This window comes from Vipera berus (assembly GCF_964194415.1).
Source record: "Vipera berus genome assembly, chromosome: 5".
Lineage (NCBI taxonomy): Eukaryota > Metazoa > Chordata > Lepidosauria > Squamata > Viperidae > Vipera > Vipera berus.
In genome coordinates this window covers 32,813,866-32,832,040 of record NC_138207.1, presented here as the reverse complement: position 1 = coordinate 32,832,040, position 18,175 = coordinate 32,813,866, and the positions used below count along the sequence as shown (strand labels likewise).

Sequence of the window (18,175 nt, the reverse complement as noted above, 5' to 3'; positions counted from 1 at the left end):
GTCTGAGAATGAAAATTTCAAATCAGTTGTAACCTTAACCTGGTTACATAATTAAATTAAAGCTAAATGCAGTTTTTTTCCCCAGACAGTATGTTAGGGTTAGCTGAAAATGGAAGAAAATATAAGTGTTATTCTCTTAGGATCATGCCAGTAGAGGAAATGGATGGAGGATCAGGATCAAGGAAGTAATAGCAAACCTTGGTTTACTGTTCTTTCCCAAATACTCCTATAATTTACTGAAGAGAATTTACTAATCAGATTCAAGATAAAACTGTACTTCAGAAAGGCATTATATAAAACAGCTGACATTACAGCATGGAACAATCTTAACAAACATATTATTAAACCAAAGATTAGAAAGAATAAATTTACATGTGATGTATATGTCTGTGTTTCTTTTAGAATTATACTACTTAAAAATACTTGTGGAAGACACTGCAACAATTCACTGTATAAACATGAAACCGCTTCTCTTTTAGCAACAGAAGTTAACAATAACATTACAAAATGTAAGTTTCATGCACTATTTTTTTCTAGGTAATTTCTCACAATCTGAATCAACTGCATATTTAACATAATAAATTCAGAATTAAATCCAAGATTTTGTTCTAACTGCAAATATGCATGCTTTCTCTGTAAGTTAGGAAACAAGGTATCTTAATATAGCTTTATATATCCTAACTGTTTAGTAATGTTAAATATTCATGTATTGCTGTTTGTGCAGTGAGATATATTACAATAGATTTCTCTGTATATGTTCAGAAATAGTTCAAGTACTATATATCAAGGATTTACTGATGTTTAGATATATCAACACAGAATGAATAGAAACTTACTCAGCAATTTAAGAGTCTAATCAGTTACCAAAATTCCAATACAGATAAACTTATGTCCAATTCTGTCCATAATCATGAATTACCTTCAGGAATCCAGCAGTTACACATAGAATGACCTATCACCATTGCTGAGACATAAAACAAGGGGCTGGGTGAAACAGGTCAAGCACAAAATTGAACTTCAAAGACTGCTGGACTCCAATACAATAAGCTTAAGAATATGAGCAACTGGAAAGTTAAGATACAGCAATTAAAATAACTAAGGATTCATGCCAAATAATGGATCATCTAAGACCAGAAAGTTTACAGGTAATATGCATACTGAATATATCCCCCCTCAAATCAAGCATTTGCAATAGTGTATTACCTCTGAAGTGTTTTCTTTACAATCATTTTCTAAAAATCCTTTAAAAGGATTGTTTTCAAGTATTTCAAATAGTTTTATAAAAAGCGTCTTCATTAAACAAGTATACACCATTCATACAGAAACTCAAAGTTCTAATTTGGTTACTAAGAGCCATAGGACCGTCTGTGACGTCATTAGAATGTTGAGGTAGATTTTAATGAAATGTGTTAAGATGATAAGCGGCTACTTGTCTCAGTAACACTGCAGAAGACTTTATTAAATTCTGAATATTTCAATATAAGATGAATAAAATTTCAGATATATTTGGAATAACCAGGTATGTCAACTTAGCCATCTGAAGAAATAAAGCAATATTAAAGATAAAAAAGCTCAAGCTACTCTCTGACTACTCTCTCTGTCTCTATCCATCTAACAAGAGCTGAGAGACAAGGTTTACTAAAAATCACACTACCAGGGGTACATCGTCTTCAGGGACCTGATCTACTTCCACAAATATACGGATCATCCTCATACATCCGCATTTTCAGACCACTGTTCTAAAAGGTGTATGGGTAGAGATCATGCTATTCTCACTGACTGAAATTTCTGAACTCTGCAAGTCAATAATATAGAACAGGACTTTTCAACCAGTGGTACGGGTAACACCTGTGGTACATTGGCACCTGGCAGGTGGTACGTGGCCATCCTAGAAAAGTGGCAGCGGGGGAGGGGAATGAGCTGAACCGGTGGCAGCACCGCACAAGCCTGAGTGAGAGATGGCTGGAGCTGCAGGGCTGTCAGGGCTCAGCGGAAGCGCCAGGATCAGCGCTTCTTCAGGGCTGTCAGGGCTCAATGGAAGCGCCAGGATCAGTGCCAGCCTCCAGCTGGAGCTCAGCACTGATCCTGGCGTTTCTGCTGAGCCCAGAAGTGCTGATCAGCTGGAATGTTGCAGCATCTCCAGGGTCTTGTGATTTACATTCAGATGCTTGTCAACTGATTCATATTTACGACGGTCACAGTGTCCCAGGGTCATGTGAAGTGACCAAAACCTGCTGCAACCACCCAGCAGAGGGCGGAAGGAATAAAAACCAAACACACACACACCACTGCCAATCCTCAGTAGAAATGCTCACAACAATGAAAACCTCAGACAGGAGGAAGAGCGCCGCCAGGCGGGCAGGCAGGTGTCTTGCTCAGCTGTGGCTTAGGGGGCACTTTTTTCAGTGCCATTGTAACTTCGAACAGTCACTAAGCGAACTGTTGTAAGTCGAGGACTACGTTCTTTTTTTCTTTTTTCTTGTCATCAAGTTTTTGACACCTTGCTAGGCAACAGGTAGTACTCGGATGTTGCCATATCCTAAAAGTGGTACAATGGGTGAAAAGGTTGAAAAGCCCTGATATAGAACAAAGAAAGCTGTCCTACCCAAGTACCTTTATATTGAACAAAAAGACAGATTCAAAAATACACACTTTATCTTCCCTAGATCTTTGTTAGTGACACAACAATTTACACATTTTTTAAAAAAGAAATAAATTACTTAAAGCTTTTAGGCTACTCTAAAGCTTTTAGCTTCTTTATGAAGTTCAAAATGGAATTAAAATAAAATAAAATAAAATAAAAAATAAAATAGTATTTCAGGATTTTATAATTTTCACAAAACTGATTATTTTGAGATCAGAAAAATAATGCATACAAATCTTTTATTTACTGATACAGTATAATGCCTAATCTATTTCTAAATAGTTAACAGTAAAACATAAAATAACAATCCATAAAAAATTCAACTTCTTAACCCACATAAAGAGGTAGAAATGGTGCTCATTTACCACCAGTTTAGATCAAAAGCTCACTTCAAACACACCCAGAAAGCCCAAAGCAAAGGGACTTAACTTTACTTCTGGTGGCAACATGTTGCACAATGTTAGGGCAATGAGGGAGGACCACCTTTTAGTGGATGTCTTTTTACTTCTCAGAACGAGTGTCTATTTTTTGTTGTTGTTGCAAACAGAATGATATGGAGCAAGGCAGTCCCTAATGTTACCCTATACCACATAGGACTTTACAGGTAAAAAACCCCAACATTTTTGACTCAAAACCTTACTAGCAATCAGTGTAGTAACTACAAAATTAAGAATTATTCTGCAATAGTATGTATAATCCACTGGCCATCTGAGCACTGAATTCTGTACCAGTGATAGTTTTCAAGGCCTTTTCAAAGGTTACCCCGCATTCAGCATGTGGTAGTAGTCAGTAATAGAAGTGTGAGTTATGATCAGCTAGGCTTTCTAGTCAGGAACAGCTTTAACTAGTTACCAAAATCATGGGATCATCTTAATAAATTGTTTGCCCTGACATATGTTAAGATAATCTCCTGCTTGACCAGAAAATGATCTATCTGTGACAAAGAACAGATATCAATTGTATGATTCATACTATAACTACCCTACTCCAAAATAAAGACCAGATCTAGTTTGTGCCTGCCTATGTTTTTTTTTAATCCCATTTATATCCCACCCTTCTCCGAAGACTCAGGGCAGCTTACAATCTAAAGCACAAATCAATGTGCTGAGCAATAGCCTTCATTCTACGTATATGCCTGCTTATTAGGGCTTTCGCCCTCCCACCAAGCGGCATTATTACAAAGTCAGCTTATTGCCCCCAACAATCTGGGTCCTCATTTTACCTACCTCAGAAAGATGAAAGGCTGAGTCAACCTTGAGCCTGGTGGGATTTATTTATTTATTTATTTATTTGGTTACATTTATATACCGCCCTATTCCCTGAGGACTCAGGGCGGTTTACAGGAAATTAAAAAATCCACCATACAAAAGTTAAAAAAAAACCAAATTAAAAAATATTAAATTGACCCTGTATACTTAAAACCCCAATTAAAAATTTCTCCTCAGCCTGGGCCCGAGAGCTCAAAGAGCCGGGTCTTCAGGCCCCGGCGGAATGATCGGAGGTCGGGGGCAGTCCTCAGCTCCACCGGCAGCTGGTTCCAGAGGGCAGGCGCTCCCACTGAGAAGGCCCTATCCCTGGGTGTCACCCGCCGGCAATCTCTCACCGGCGGCACCCTGAGCAGACCCTCCCTGTGGGAGCGCACTGGGCGTTTGATGCCGGCAGCAGGTGTTCCCTCAAATAGCCCGGACCCAGGCCATGTAGGGCTTTATAGGTAATAACCAGCACCTTGAATTTCACCCGGAGGGCAACCGGAAGCCAATGCAGCTCGCGGAGTAGAGGTGTTACATGGGAGTATCGGGAGACCCCCATTACAACTCGCGCGGCCGCATTCTGCACCAGTTGAAGCCTCCGAGTGGTCTTCAAGGGCAGCCCCATGTAGAGAGCGTTACAGTAGTCCAGACGGGAGGTAACAAGCGCATGAGTAACTGTGCGTAGGGCGTCTCGGTCCAGATAGGGACGCAACTGGCGCACCAGGTGAACCTGTGCAAAAGCCCCCCTGGTCACGGCTCCTATGTGGTCTTCAAAATTGAGCCGGATGTGAACCTGCACTAATTGCAGGCAGCTGGTGTTACTTAAGGAGGCATTAGCCCACTGCTCCACCAAGGCTCTTGATGGACACTGAAATTTCCTGGGACAAAATCATTATGGGGGCTATAAATACGCTAGCCATTCAAGACCCTCAAAGGCATTCAAGACCCTACAGCTCCAAAACCCGAGAGATCCCAAAACCCATTCTCAGAATAGTCCAGAAATTGAAGGTTGTTCTCAACCAGTAGAACTAAACACTCCTAGAAGTCCTGTTTTGTCTTGACAGCACACCAAGACATAATTTTTCATCATTCATCTCTGGAACAATATCGGTCTCTGCCAAGGGGCTGAACCTATCTACCTTTCCTATTCTTGGCATGGCAGCTATTGCTATAAAACTTGAACTTAAAGGTGGACAGTCCTTTAACAGAGCAACATCACCATCATTGCACAACCAAATCTCATAATGTATGTCAAGCCTACATCTGAACCCACCTCTACAGTGTGAACAGATAGTCTGGTTAGATATAGACTTGGCATTTACCAAGGAAGCCTAAGGTATCTAATGATTCAATCACCCAGGTGGAACTACTAAGTTAGAAGAAGGGCCCTGTATCACTGTATGAGACTCTCTTCTGCAATGGCCATTCAGTGTTCCTCATCATATTCTCCTGTGCTTGTCATTGTCTCACTGACTATATTCACAACACACATACTCACTCACACACTCAAAGTGAAAATTATGCTTTCACTTTGTCATTATGGGGTACTGAGTGTAGATTAATTAGGAAAAAAAATGAAATTTCAACAACTGTAGAATCAGGCTACAGCATAATAAAATTGATAAAAGTGAAGGGGGTTTGAATGCACTGTAACTCCTCCTCCTCTCTTTGTGGAGGTGCAACTTTGACCCTACTGAGAAGCTACAGAGTACATTACATAAGCATAGTAAACTTTTATACTACCCTTCTCCACTATTTATTAAATTTATGTGCTGTACTTCTCACTGTTAGTGACTCTGGGAAGTCTGCAGCATAAGATAAAAACATAATACAAAACATTTAACAATTAGTAATATTAATCTTTCTTTATTCCATCCTGGCATCCTTCCAGTCTCACTACAGCCTAAGGAAAGGAATAACTTGCCCCTCTATGTTCTCACTGCCCTTACCCCTCCCTACACTCTTTTCTTCAAAGCAGGGCTTCCACCCAGGATGCAAGCACAATCCTCTATCTATTCTACAGATCACTGTGATTCAATACTGAATCTTTCTTCCTGTTATTAGATACTTCTTTCTTTTCTCACCTTCAAATTTAATGGACATTTTGATTTAACAGAATCCTAAATAGTCTTGTTAAATTCAGGTTTGACAGTAATGCTCTTCCATATTCCTTTTTTTCACAGTTCTTTTTTCCATTTGACCCTTGCCAGGCATATAATCATATACTTTACTATGGGTTTTAGTACTGTGAGTTAACAATCAATTTATCTGATCCCATTACATTATAAATTGGTAAAAGTCTGACAACTTGTCAGATTTCATTCAACTATTTTTCTATTTGATATATATACATAACTGAGTATCAAATATTGTAAAAGCTCCAGTACTCAAAAGCCACTTGGCAGTTGGCAATATGGCAAGAATGAAAACATCCTGAATTATGGACTTCAATTTCCAGGATTTTTTAACAATCATAGCCAATAGCTAAGCTGGCTCATCTAGATGAAATATTACATTCTTTACTAAAATAAAAAGGTAAAAGGTAAAGGTTCCCCCGCACATGCGTGCTAGTCGTTTCCAACTCTAGGGGCCGGTGCTCATCTCTATTTCAAAGCCGAAAGAGCCAGCGCTTGTCCGAGGATGTCTCCGTGGTCATGTGGCTGGCATGACTAGACGCCAAAGGTGCATGGAACACTGTTACCTTCCCACCGGAGTGGTCCCTATTTTTCTACTTGCATTTTTACGTGCTTTCGAACTGCTAGGTTGGCAGAAGCTGGGACGAGTAACAGGTGCTCACTCTGCTACGCAGCACTCGGGATTCGACCCGCCAAACTGCTGACCATCTGATCGACAAGCTCAGCGTCCTAACCCACTGAGCCACCGAACGTATGATCAATTATTTCGTTTTACATATGGCACATTTCATTCATTAAAGTACTACATGGCACTGGCTCTTGATATATTTTATTCTGTTATCATATACTGTATGGCCAACCTAATCACTAAGCAGTTTTTTTTAATTATACAAAACTTTTCATACTATTTATAATAATGAAGAATCAATTCCTATGTGATAAAATATTGGGTTGACTCAGAGAAGGAGGAGAATGCCAAGCTGTTAGAAGAAAGATATCTGACTCTTTGAAAAAGAAAAAATATGAGAAACTTATCTCTGCCATGACTGGGATAGCTATAAACTGGAGTAGAGAACAGTTCTGACAGGTTTTCAATATTCTGTCACTATAACCTAACCATATTAAAGTATATTCCAAGACTTTTAATGACACCTATTTCTTGACTTTCCCATCACAAAAGGCTGATACCCTACTCTTTATAATCTGATGTTGGCATATTTTATTAATTATCCATATATTGTATGCATAGTAATTTGAACAAATGCAAAAAATATATTTACATGCTTATATTTACATTCTGTAATTCTTATATTTCTCTGATCTGTGGTACCAATCAAATCAGTTAATAGTTTCTATATAAATAAAAACTATACCAATTTCTAGTCATAATTCAGTTTCTATTTGAAAATATAGTCACTGAGGTATTTTGTTTTTGCTCTCACATTTTTATAAACATAGACAAATTCATATATTTTTCTTGCTGCATTTCATGACCCTTAAATGCAATATTTAGTGAATGGTTTACATTTAGTTGTCAGATAATGTCAGTTTGAATGTTTTTACACTATCTAAAAATTCTCACACAAATTCTCTAGCTCTGGAACTGTTTCCTTCTCCATAAGCAATAGGCAACCGATATCTATTACTGCTAAAATTCAGCAGCACCGTTTGCCTAAAGCACTGTATTTATAAGTATACATTTCTATACCCTGAAGAAGGAAACAGAATTATCAACAAGGATAATTTCAGATCAAGCCTAAATTCTTGTACTGTTTTCCAAACTGTCACTTACAAACTAATTTTAAAAAAACAGCAAAAGAAATACTTCCAGGAAGCAAAGTCCATGTTTTCCTTTTGCAAGTCTTTTTTTTAACAAAAAGTACAAAGCCTTTCCTTTTCTCATACAAAAAAGCAATTAGTCAAGTGAATGTAACAAATAAGTCAGCAAGAAAAATGTAAAACAACTAAACTTCCATACAAGAAGTTAGGAAAGTGTTTGGATATTTGGTCTTACATAAGCAACTTTCACATTATAGTTTGTAAGCCTGGTAACAACCTCCTTCATTCCAAAAGTATAGTTCTGGTTTTGCTAATTTTTGCTATTTTAACTATACCGATAATGGAATATTAATGGTAAAAACAAACTGTATTTGGGAAAAATATCTCCAAGTCTCCGCTCATCTCATGCAACAAGAATGAGAAGACCCAACAATCCTTCTAACTACAGATCGGGGGGGGGGGGGGGAAATAGCAGGCTATGGCTTTAAAAATTTTAAGAAATAACTGCATAAACCAGATTATAAGAGTAGCTGAAAAACTGAAACCTTGAATGCTGGATAAAAAATGTTGAGAATATCTTGGACCATCAGAATGAAGAATTCAGTACTAAATCAAGTAAACAATTGGAAATACTATTCAATGAAGTTAAAGCCTTAATATTTTGGAAATACAATGCAAGGCAATAGTCACTAGAGAAAACCATATATTTGGAAAAAATGGAAGTTATTTATTTATTTAGTGTGTGGCGTATCATACAGGCTAGCAATATATAACATTTTACTTAGATTAGAAAAAAAAATATAAATGTTAAAAAGGCTATGTTCAAATACCAATATCTAGGTCAGAGGTCCCCAACCTTTTGGGCACCAGGGACTGGTTCCGTGGAGCAAGCTTTTTCTGCGGACCACAGCTGCACGGTTTCATGTACTGCCTGCATCCCGCAGATGGAGCTTTGCTTGTTTGCACAGCTCAGTTTCTGGCATGCCATGGCCCAGTGCCGGTCCACGGACCGGGAGTTAGGGACTCCTGGTCTAGGTCATCTAACCACTGAAGTGCACCACTTTTTACATTAAAACAAACAGATACAGGTAGTCCTCGACTTACAACCACAATTGAGTCCAAAATTTCTGTTGTTAAGTGAAAAATTTGTTAAGTGAGTTTTGCCCCATTTTACAACTTTTCTTGCCACAATTGTTAAGTGAATCACTGAAGTTCATAAGTTAGTAACCCAGTTGTTAAGTGAATCTGTCTTCCCTGTTGACTTCGCTTGTGAGAAGGTTGCAAAAGTTGATCACATAACTGAGACACTGCAACGGTCGTAAATATGAACCAGTTGCCAAGCATCTGAATTTTGGTCATATGATCATGGGGATGCTGCAAAGGTCATAACTGTGAAAGATGCTCATAAGTCACATTTTTCAGTGCAGTTGTAACTTTGAACAGTCACTAAACAAATAGTTGAAAGTCAAGGACTACCTGTACTGTATATGCCCTCAGGTTATAGCCTGTCATGATGTCTGACATGGGACCTTGCATCACACTGAAGGGAGGAGTCTATGCCCCACTTATACAGAGGATCCTGGCAGACGCTGTGTGAGGTACAAATCCTATTCAGGATTGTCCGCTGCTGATATGGTAATTCAATGCCTGGAATCCTGTTTGTGGCGTCATTTACGTCTACCTATGTCTGGGAGTTCAGCAATCCATGTGGCTTTCCATTAGGAATTGATGTTAAAGTTGCTGGGCAGATGTTGTGCAAGTGCCAGTGGGGGCTTCCTGGATTTGAGGCTTCCAGCTGATGAGTGAGAAAGATTGGCATGCATCAATAGGAGTGAATTGTTCATAATTTTTCTGTATTCTCTCACTAATGCATCTTGCCTTTGTACAGATGGTGGTGCTATATGGCTCAGGACAGACAGACAGACAGCAAGTCAGAGTGCTTTTAATATTTCCACTTATAATCCTAATGGTGTCCTTGAGTCTGGTTAACTTACTAGTAATGGCAGCTGTTAAGCCATATAAAGGTAAAGGTAAAGGTGCTAGTCGTTTCCGACTCTAGGGGCCGGTGCTCATCTCCGTTTCAAAGCCGAAGAGCCAGCGCTTGTCCGAGGACGTCTCCGTGGTCATGTGGCCGGCATGACTAGACGCCAGAGGCGCACGGAACGCTGTTACCTTCCCACCGGAGTGGTCCCTATTTTTCTACTTGCATTTTGACGTGCTTTCGAACTGCTAGGTTGGCAGAAGCTGGGACGAGTAACAGGCGCTCACTCTGTTACGCGGCACTCGGGATTCGACCCGCCAAACTGCCATATAGGGACCCAGTATTTTGCTTCACAGTAGACCAACCCCTAGTGTTGATGGCCCGAGGGTGGCAGCTGAAGCTCCCCATTTAGTTATAGAAGAGAGTCTGGTCCAATGTTACTCCAAGATATTTTAGGTATTATAAGACAGTAAGTTGTTGTTTAAGACGACCTTGGGGTTTTCATATGCTAGCTTGTTGTGAAGGTGGAAGCACAAAATTACTGTTTTGCTGGTGCTAAGAGTAAGCCTCCAGTCAATGAAGAATTTTCCCAAGATTTTAAGATCTTTGGACAGGAGAATATCTGCCATCTCCATGTGTTTTTCTTGTACTGCTATATGGCCAAATCATCAGCATATCCAGATTTGCATCTCCTTGTCGCTGGCATATCTGGCACAATTTGTATACAACCCATCCTTCCAAACTGTTGATATGCTGCAGTTAGGTCTATGAACATAGCTGTGGTTTTGAGGCCTTGTTGAAATTCTGTTTCAATATAGCCTGTGTGAAGGGTCTAAAGCTAGTTTGCCTCCTCATGGTGCACTCTGGATAGTCCTACAGCCTGAACTAAACGAACTAGCAACTGCTGGCAGCCAGACTACTCAGTAGACTTTCCTGTCTCTCAAAATGCATGGCAACAAAGACAATTGAAAAAGGGACTAACAGAAAACAAGATGGCTAGATATCACCAATATCACAACCATTACCCTACAATAACTCATTGTAGTAGTTACTGACAGACAATCCAAGCAAATTAATATCTATCAGAGCTTGATAAGTCTGATTGAATGAATGACAAATATAGGTAATCCTTATTTAGCAACCACAACTGAAAAGGCAATTTTGTTGTTAAGTGAACTGATTGGTAAATGACACTGCAACTGTGTTTATAGTCTTACTTCAGTTTTCTTTGCTTTGCAGACTTGTGAAGGTCATAAATGTAGGCACTGAACACAAGTCATTGTTGTAACACCATTGTAACTTTGACAGTCATCGTACAATGCAATCAGTAAATAAGAACTATTTATACTATGCTTGCACTATATTTTTCAGAAGTACCATAATTCATTAAATACAATATAGAAAACAACCTCAATCTTTTCTTGAGTTTGTCAGCAGTTGGTTCATATTTTAATAGTTCTTAATTCATTTCCTGAATAAAACTGAAAAGCAGGATGAGTTTGGGCTGATGTTGTACTTTCAACAAATTACCAATAGGATTTTTTTTATTGTAATACTTTCCAGGAGAAAACAAATTATATTGATCTTTTGCAAGAAAATACAAAATAATCAAACAAACTTTAATATATAACGACCTGATTATTTTTCAGGTGTTATAAGACACTTTATCTTATATATAAGAATGATTGTTTTTACTCCAGGCCAAACATGAGCAGTGGCAATTATGGTGAGGGCTAAAGGATGAATGGGTGTGTGACAGAACAAGCAAAATGTCAGTTGTCATAGGACCATCAAAGCCTAACCATTTTGTGTAGGCAGGGATTAATTGGTCATAAAAAGAGAGTTTTATTGACATCATATACATATACAAACAGGCAGGGCTTTTAACAACATTGCTGTAACCACCATAGTGCCTATTTTGACACCCCCCCATTCAGATATTACCAAATATGGGATTAGCAGAGTGAATCAGAATTCATGGATCCATGCTAAAGGCTGGGAACAAGAAACAATTATGTTTCTTCTCAACTGCCCAATTACTTTAAATCGGCGATAAGTTTTATAAGTGGTAATTATATAAAAAAGTAGATCAAAGATTGAACTATCCTTTCTCTAATATCTTGTCTTGGATGTAATTACTTCAGATGTTTTTTTCACAAACCTGCAAGTAATACCAGAGGCAAAATACTTTGAAGTAGCAAAGTATAAGATTCCTTATCACTCACATCACATTTTGGGTAGCACTTGAACAATTAATAATGTTTGGTTGGATACTGGAAACATTTCATAGTCTTAGTCCAAAAAAACAGAAAGCAGTTTAAGGACCTTTAAAATATACAAATATGAATCTAAAGAGTAACTGTTTTCTGAACGACTTCAACATGAATTTGTATAAACTACTGAAACTTGAACTTAATTTTGAATGTATTGTTCATACATTATATAATTGATACTTTATATAAATTAATGAGTAAAATGGAGTTGTTACCTTAAATTGTTCATACTTCAAAACAACTGGTGTGTTCTCAATGTAAGAATGCTACTGCTTTTGCTTTAATTAAGCCACATTGTATTGTAGTTTGTAACCACAATAGCTTTCATTTTGATTAAGAAAAATTTCTACACCAAAAATATTGTATTATTTTCTCTATATGAATATGGTAATGATGAACTAGATTTTGATTGAGTGCCACATTCTTAAAACCTAAAAATTAGGATAAGAACACTTTAGGCCCGTGGTGGCAAACCTATGGCACGAGTGCCACTGGTGGCACGCAGAGCCCTCTCTGTCGGCACGCACACCATTGCCCCAGTCCTTCAGCTGGGTTTTATAAAACCTTTTCACTTTAGGTCTCCAACACCATGTGCAAAAAAAAAAAAGGTTCAATCAATCAATCACTTTCAAATTCTCGTGGGAAAAAAAAGATCTCACAAAGTTGGAATTGATTGATTGAACTTTTTAGTCCCACCCAGTCTGCCATTACTACTGCAGCTACACCGACCCAATGGGCCATGCTCACCCAATGAGCCATGCCCACCCAGCACATGACGATACATAAGTGGGTTTTGGGTTGCAGTTTGGGCACTTGGTCTCTAGAAGGTTCGCCATCACTGCTTTAGGCCAAAAATGGCAAATCAATGAATGAAACAAAGCAGCATAGAATATTACAATTCAAACTATTATACTCTGTTTCTGCCTCCATTATGGTAAGAAAAATAATATAACTAATCTGGGATCCTACTGAAATTCTTTATATTTATATCTAGAAACGCTATGCAAAACATTTGCAAAAAAAAATGGTGTAAACATCTCAACTATTAATGCAATCATACCCAGAAGATGGCTGCTCCAAAGGCTTTCTAAGCAAAATACTTGTATGTGCAGAGCTATAAACATTACTGCTGTGATTACTAATGAAGCAGCTATGTATGCATGTATACCAAGTTTCACAGAGGATGAAGATGCTTTAATACTTAAAGAACAGGTGTTCTTTTTTTGGGGGGGGGTTGCTTCATGAAGCAACTTTAATGAATGCTTTGTGCTGCATTATCTAGTTGTCATAAGTAGAATTATTCAGCAAACATTTATTGGCATTTTATTTAGGCACTGATAAGACTATCCCTGGCCTGATTTCCTCTGAGGGAGTCAAACTGAAAGTCTCACAATGAAATTCAATGCTGTATATTTGAGAACTCCTCCTGGTTTACAAGGCAGAAGTGCACTAAAAATAAGCTAAATGTATTGATCACAGAGAATGGCAAAAATTATCTGTGAATATAGTCTTTATCAACAATCCTTATGTCAATCTACATGATTTTATGGCACAAATTACAAATTATTTAAGACAGAAAGATGTAATGGATGAAGTATCTTCATGAAACATTTTGCAATTTAAAGTCCAAGCCAGAATAAAGAACTTTTTCATAAATGGTTACCATTCATAAATGCAAATCTTTAAGTTATCACAAGAACCTCTGTAATCTTTTTGATACAAGGTAATAGCCAGACTGAAATCACTTTGAATATTTCAAAAAATGGTTGATCATCTTTTGTTCTACTATTCATATTATTATATTTCTAAGACTTTTTCAAAGAGGAACAGAATAACTCAAATACGTTAATCTATATATTTTTGTGTTTTATCTACATCAGAGGTTGCTTACAATTTCTAAACTACAGAAGACTAAAGTAGGTCTTCCACTGGCTTTCAAAAGATGCTAAGAAACTGTATTTTTTAAACTGATTTCAAGGGAAAATTATAAAATGGATTGTAAACTACAATATCATATTAACAATACAATATCATAGTAATCATATTAACTATGTCTAATTAAATATGAAAAAAGTTTTATATTCAATACAATTATATTTTGTAGTGCTAAGATCATGAAACTCTCAATACTGAAAATGTTAAACCCATGTCTGGATATAAAGAAAATTGTCACATAAAGAATTATAGACTGACTCCATCTATTAAATATGAAGTAATTACAATATGAATAAAAAGCAAAGCTACAGAAATATGAATCAAAGAATGTTGAAAATATATCACTATAACTGGGAGTAGATACTCAAAGAATACACATTATATATATTTTTCAATGGCATATAGTTAGGGCAATGTGACATTTTCACTTTTGTTCACATTACATTTTTGAAATGCATGCCCACTCATAATCACCCCAGAGTGGTTTCTCCTTGCAGGGAAATTATGTTCTTAAGAACTTATCACTGACATTTATTTGGGGTGAGGGGTAGCAGATGGAAGAAGCCTCACAGGCTAACAAGACTTTGCACAAAACATACGTGTGCTCTTTTTGCAAAGAAAACAGGTATAAAAGATAGCACAGACATGGACCAAGGAGTATCTAACGGACTTTTAGGAAAGTAGCAGGTTAATCTAATCAGAATGACATATTAAGAACCTCTTCGAATAATTGGTAATAACCTCATGAATTAATTCAGTACCTAATCATATGTTCATACTAATAAGTGACCAATATCAATAATTTGCTACCAAGTCCTATGCATATCAACTCATCATAAGACAGGGTTGTCAATTTGCATATGTAATTAAATAACTGATACTGATATTGTACCCAAATTGAACAATTTACAGTAACTGTATTGTTCTATACAAAACCAGAAAAATTAGAACTATTTCAAAAATTTCAATGCTACTGTACAAAAAACCATGTTTGTCCACTCAATACATTAAACCTGAGTCAATACTTTTTAAAATTAAGATGTCAGAACTTAGTACACATTCTAGTAATGTGACAGTAACGATGAAGCCAGTTAAAATGCATATTGCACTAAGCCATAATGAGATTTAGTTTTAGTTTAACATAATCTGCAGACCTGTATACGATTCTTTATTGATATTTGGGGGGGGGGGTATGTGTGTGCGGTGCCTAAGCAAAATAGACCCTGCTGAGGTTCAGTGCTATGTATGGATCAGAAAAAAATAGCTGATAATTACTGTTCTCTAAATATTCTCTATTATCAGAAATATAAAATCTGACTCATATTCAATACATTAATTTTTATACATATTCTTTGCACACAGAATCACTAACTTTTATATGGGGCTATCTATGTATTCTCTCTATGCATGTTGTAAAACTTCTATGCAGTTACTATCAGAATAGTTTTAAATATTCATTAATATGAAACAATTTCATGGGAGGAACAGTAATACTCTGTGAACAATATTCACCCAGCAACATTTTACAGGCTCATCTGTAAAAAGCAAGCAGAATGAAGAATATTTATCCTGACTACAAACTCTGCTTTTCTTAGTCAAGTTAACTTTTTTGTACATTAAGCATTTTTTGCTGCATAGATCTCATTTACCAAACTTATCAGGCAAGTGGAACATGCAGTGAACACTTTCCTGATAATACATTTAAATATTAAATGTGTTCTTAATATATTACACATATTGATTACAATCAAAAATAACAAAACTTCCTTAAAAAGTGTAACACTTTATCCCTGGAAGAATCCCACTGGTTGTGTAGTCACTTCAGAATCAACTAAACAGAAAAACACTACAGTATTTCATTGGTTCTTAAGAAGCTGCTACTCAAATAGTTATTAATGCAAGAAGATTTAAAGAGCATTTTGAGCACAAATCTAGTGAAATAGGAAGAAGATAAATATATATATATTTAAAAGCTGACATGTTAATATTGTGAATTGAACTCAGGTGAAACTATAGAAAACCAGTAAATTTCTATGTAAACTGGAATGGATACTAAGATTTTATTTTTAATCTATGGACTGCTTCAAAACATATTTTCAATAAGAAATTGTAGAATGTACTGTTGTCAGTGACAGCTGCCAAATAATTTGTTAAATGGGCATAATTTCTATCTTTGCAAAGGTCAACTATTATCTGCCATTATACTCCTTAACCAACAGGGAAACTTTTGCTTAGGTAAAAAAGAAAAGCCATTGCCTTTCAAATTTATAGATATGTGTACATCAGATTCAATGAAACAGATTCAAAGACTGAAAATCCCCAAGCCTTCATGTTACAGAAATCCTTGATGAGAGAATGCCCTCGTGTTTGTGGTTCCAACCTTCAGTTGAAGCAAATGTCAACTGAAATCATCACAAGGTATGAATAATAATTAATAATAATAATAATAATAATAATAATAATAATAATAATAATAATAATAATAATAATAATAATAATAATAATAATAATAAACCTTTATTGTCAAAGTACAACATGTGTACATTGAGATTAGCTGAGCCTCCCCCCCCCTGCTCTCTCCCCCCAACACACAGTGACAACAAACCCTCCATCCCACCACACTATGTGAACCAACTACACCACACACCGGCCTCCCAAGCAATTATGAAGCAATTATGGAAGAAAATCATCCCCCAAAATTCCTCCCAAATGACAACTGTGCCCTACTTCAGAACTAGGTTGTTTTGCCTTCCGATTTCAAACTCTGTACTGTGTGCAGGTTCGTTTATCGCTACTGGCTCCAAAAGCAACTTTGCAAACATCCCAGGTGGGCCCGCCGACAAGAGGCGCGACAGGTACGTGGCCGAATCCCGTTGAGTTAATTTATTCTTCTGTATAAAAAGGCTCGCCCCCTTATCAGCGAAATTAAAAGAAACAACAGATCCCTTACAAAGGCCTGGGAGAAGCGTCCTTCCCTGGGGCAAACGACGGCCCCTCCAGCCTCCCTCTTCGTTTCCTGTGACGGAAACTTGGGCTCTCCTTTGCTCGCCAAACCGCGGCACCGGAGCTCGCTGGATCCCTTAGCTGCAAGGCCGACTTCCTTTCCCCTCCCCACCTCCACACACACCCCCCCCAGCCTTAAGAGTCGCTGACAGTCCGGGTCGAGGAAGCGAGAGAAAGAGCGCAACGAGGCTCCCAGGCAAATGAGCCAGGAGAGGCCGGCGTCTCGTCCCTTCGCCAGGCCGAACCGAGCCAGGCCCTGCGCAGCGACGCAGCCTCAGTCCACTCACCGGGAATGCTCGGATCCGCATTTTGGTGTCTCTCCGGCTGCCCGTCCCCTTGCTCAGGTTCGACATTTTGGGGCTCGGCGAGAGCGGAGCCCCTTCCTGGGGACCAGGAGGAAGCGGCGAGGGAAAGGGATCGGGGAAAAAGCTCCCGCCGGCAACAACAACAGAGGCGCCGGCGACCTTTACTCAGACAGTAGACAGTGAAAAGCCGAGCCGTGGCAGGCCCAAGCGGCCGTCTATTCTCACTCGGCGGCGGCGATAGTAGCGGTGGCGGCGACGACTCCCTCAGCCTCCTGCACCTCCTCTTCCTCCGCCGCGATGGCGGCCAAACATCGCTCAGTGCGCAGGGCCGAGAAGGCCCCCCTCCCCTCTCCCCGAGACACAGACAGATCAGGCGGGGGCGGCGGCGCAAGAGAGGGGGGGGAGGGAGGAGAAAGGGGAGGAGCACAGCCGGCGGGGAGGAGGGATAAAGGGGAGTGGCGTGGAAACCCAGCGAGCGGGGGAAGATTCGGCAAGTCTCGCGAGAGCTCCAAACGGCTGCCGCGGTAAACGAAAAGTAGGGTGGGGGAGGAGTATTGTCTTTCTCCTCGACCGCCGCTGGGGGCGCGCGAGCGAATGGGGCTGATAATTGGATGACGGCGGCGCGGTGGCGATAGGATTTGGTTGTCACGCGGTAAAACCTCAGAAAGAGGAGGGGTGATTCATACGTAGCGTTGCTCGACTAGTTTCCCCCGCCGCCCCCCCCCGCATCCTCTCGCTTCTTGTTAGCCTGACACGTTGTATGGATACCTAGTTCTGGCAATCCACGCTTCTTTTATGATTACAGTTTTTAATGGAGTTAAAACTATGGAAATTGGCGGCTTTCACAAATCTAATCGAATGAATGTCAAA

The 18,175-nt window shown here is 38.7% G+C and overlaps 1 protein-coding gene across 3 annotated transcripts in view; it reads right to left on the bottom strand.

The window, feature by feature from the left end:
• CUL3 (cullin 3) overlaps positions 1 to 17,718 on the bottom strand; it is a 52,445-nt gene extending 34,727 nt beyond the window's left edge. For 2 of the 3 annotated variants that reach the window (XM_081329800.1, XM_081329801.1), the window contains exon 1: positions 17,288 to 17,695. In XM_081329800.1, coding sequence (XP_081185926.1) covers positions 17,288 to 17,353 — 66 coding nt within the window. In that variant the 5' untranslated portion in view covers positions 17,354 to 17,695. Of the gene's footprint in view, positions 1 to 17,287 lie in introns of all 3 variants that reach the window. The other variant, XM_081329802.1, reaches the window with a different exon arrangement.
• Positions 17,719 to 18,175: the final 457 nt, after the last annotated feature.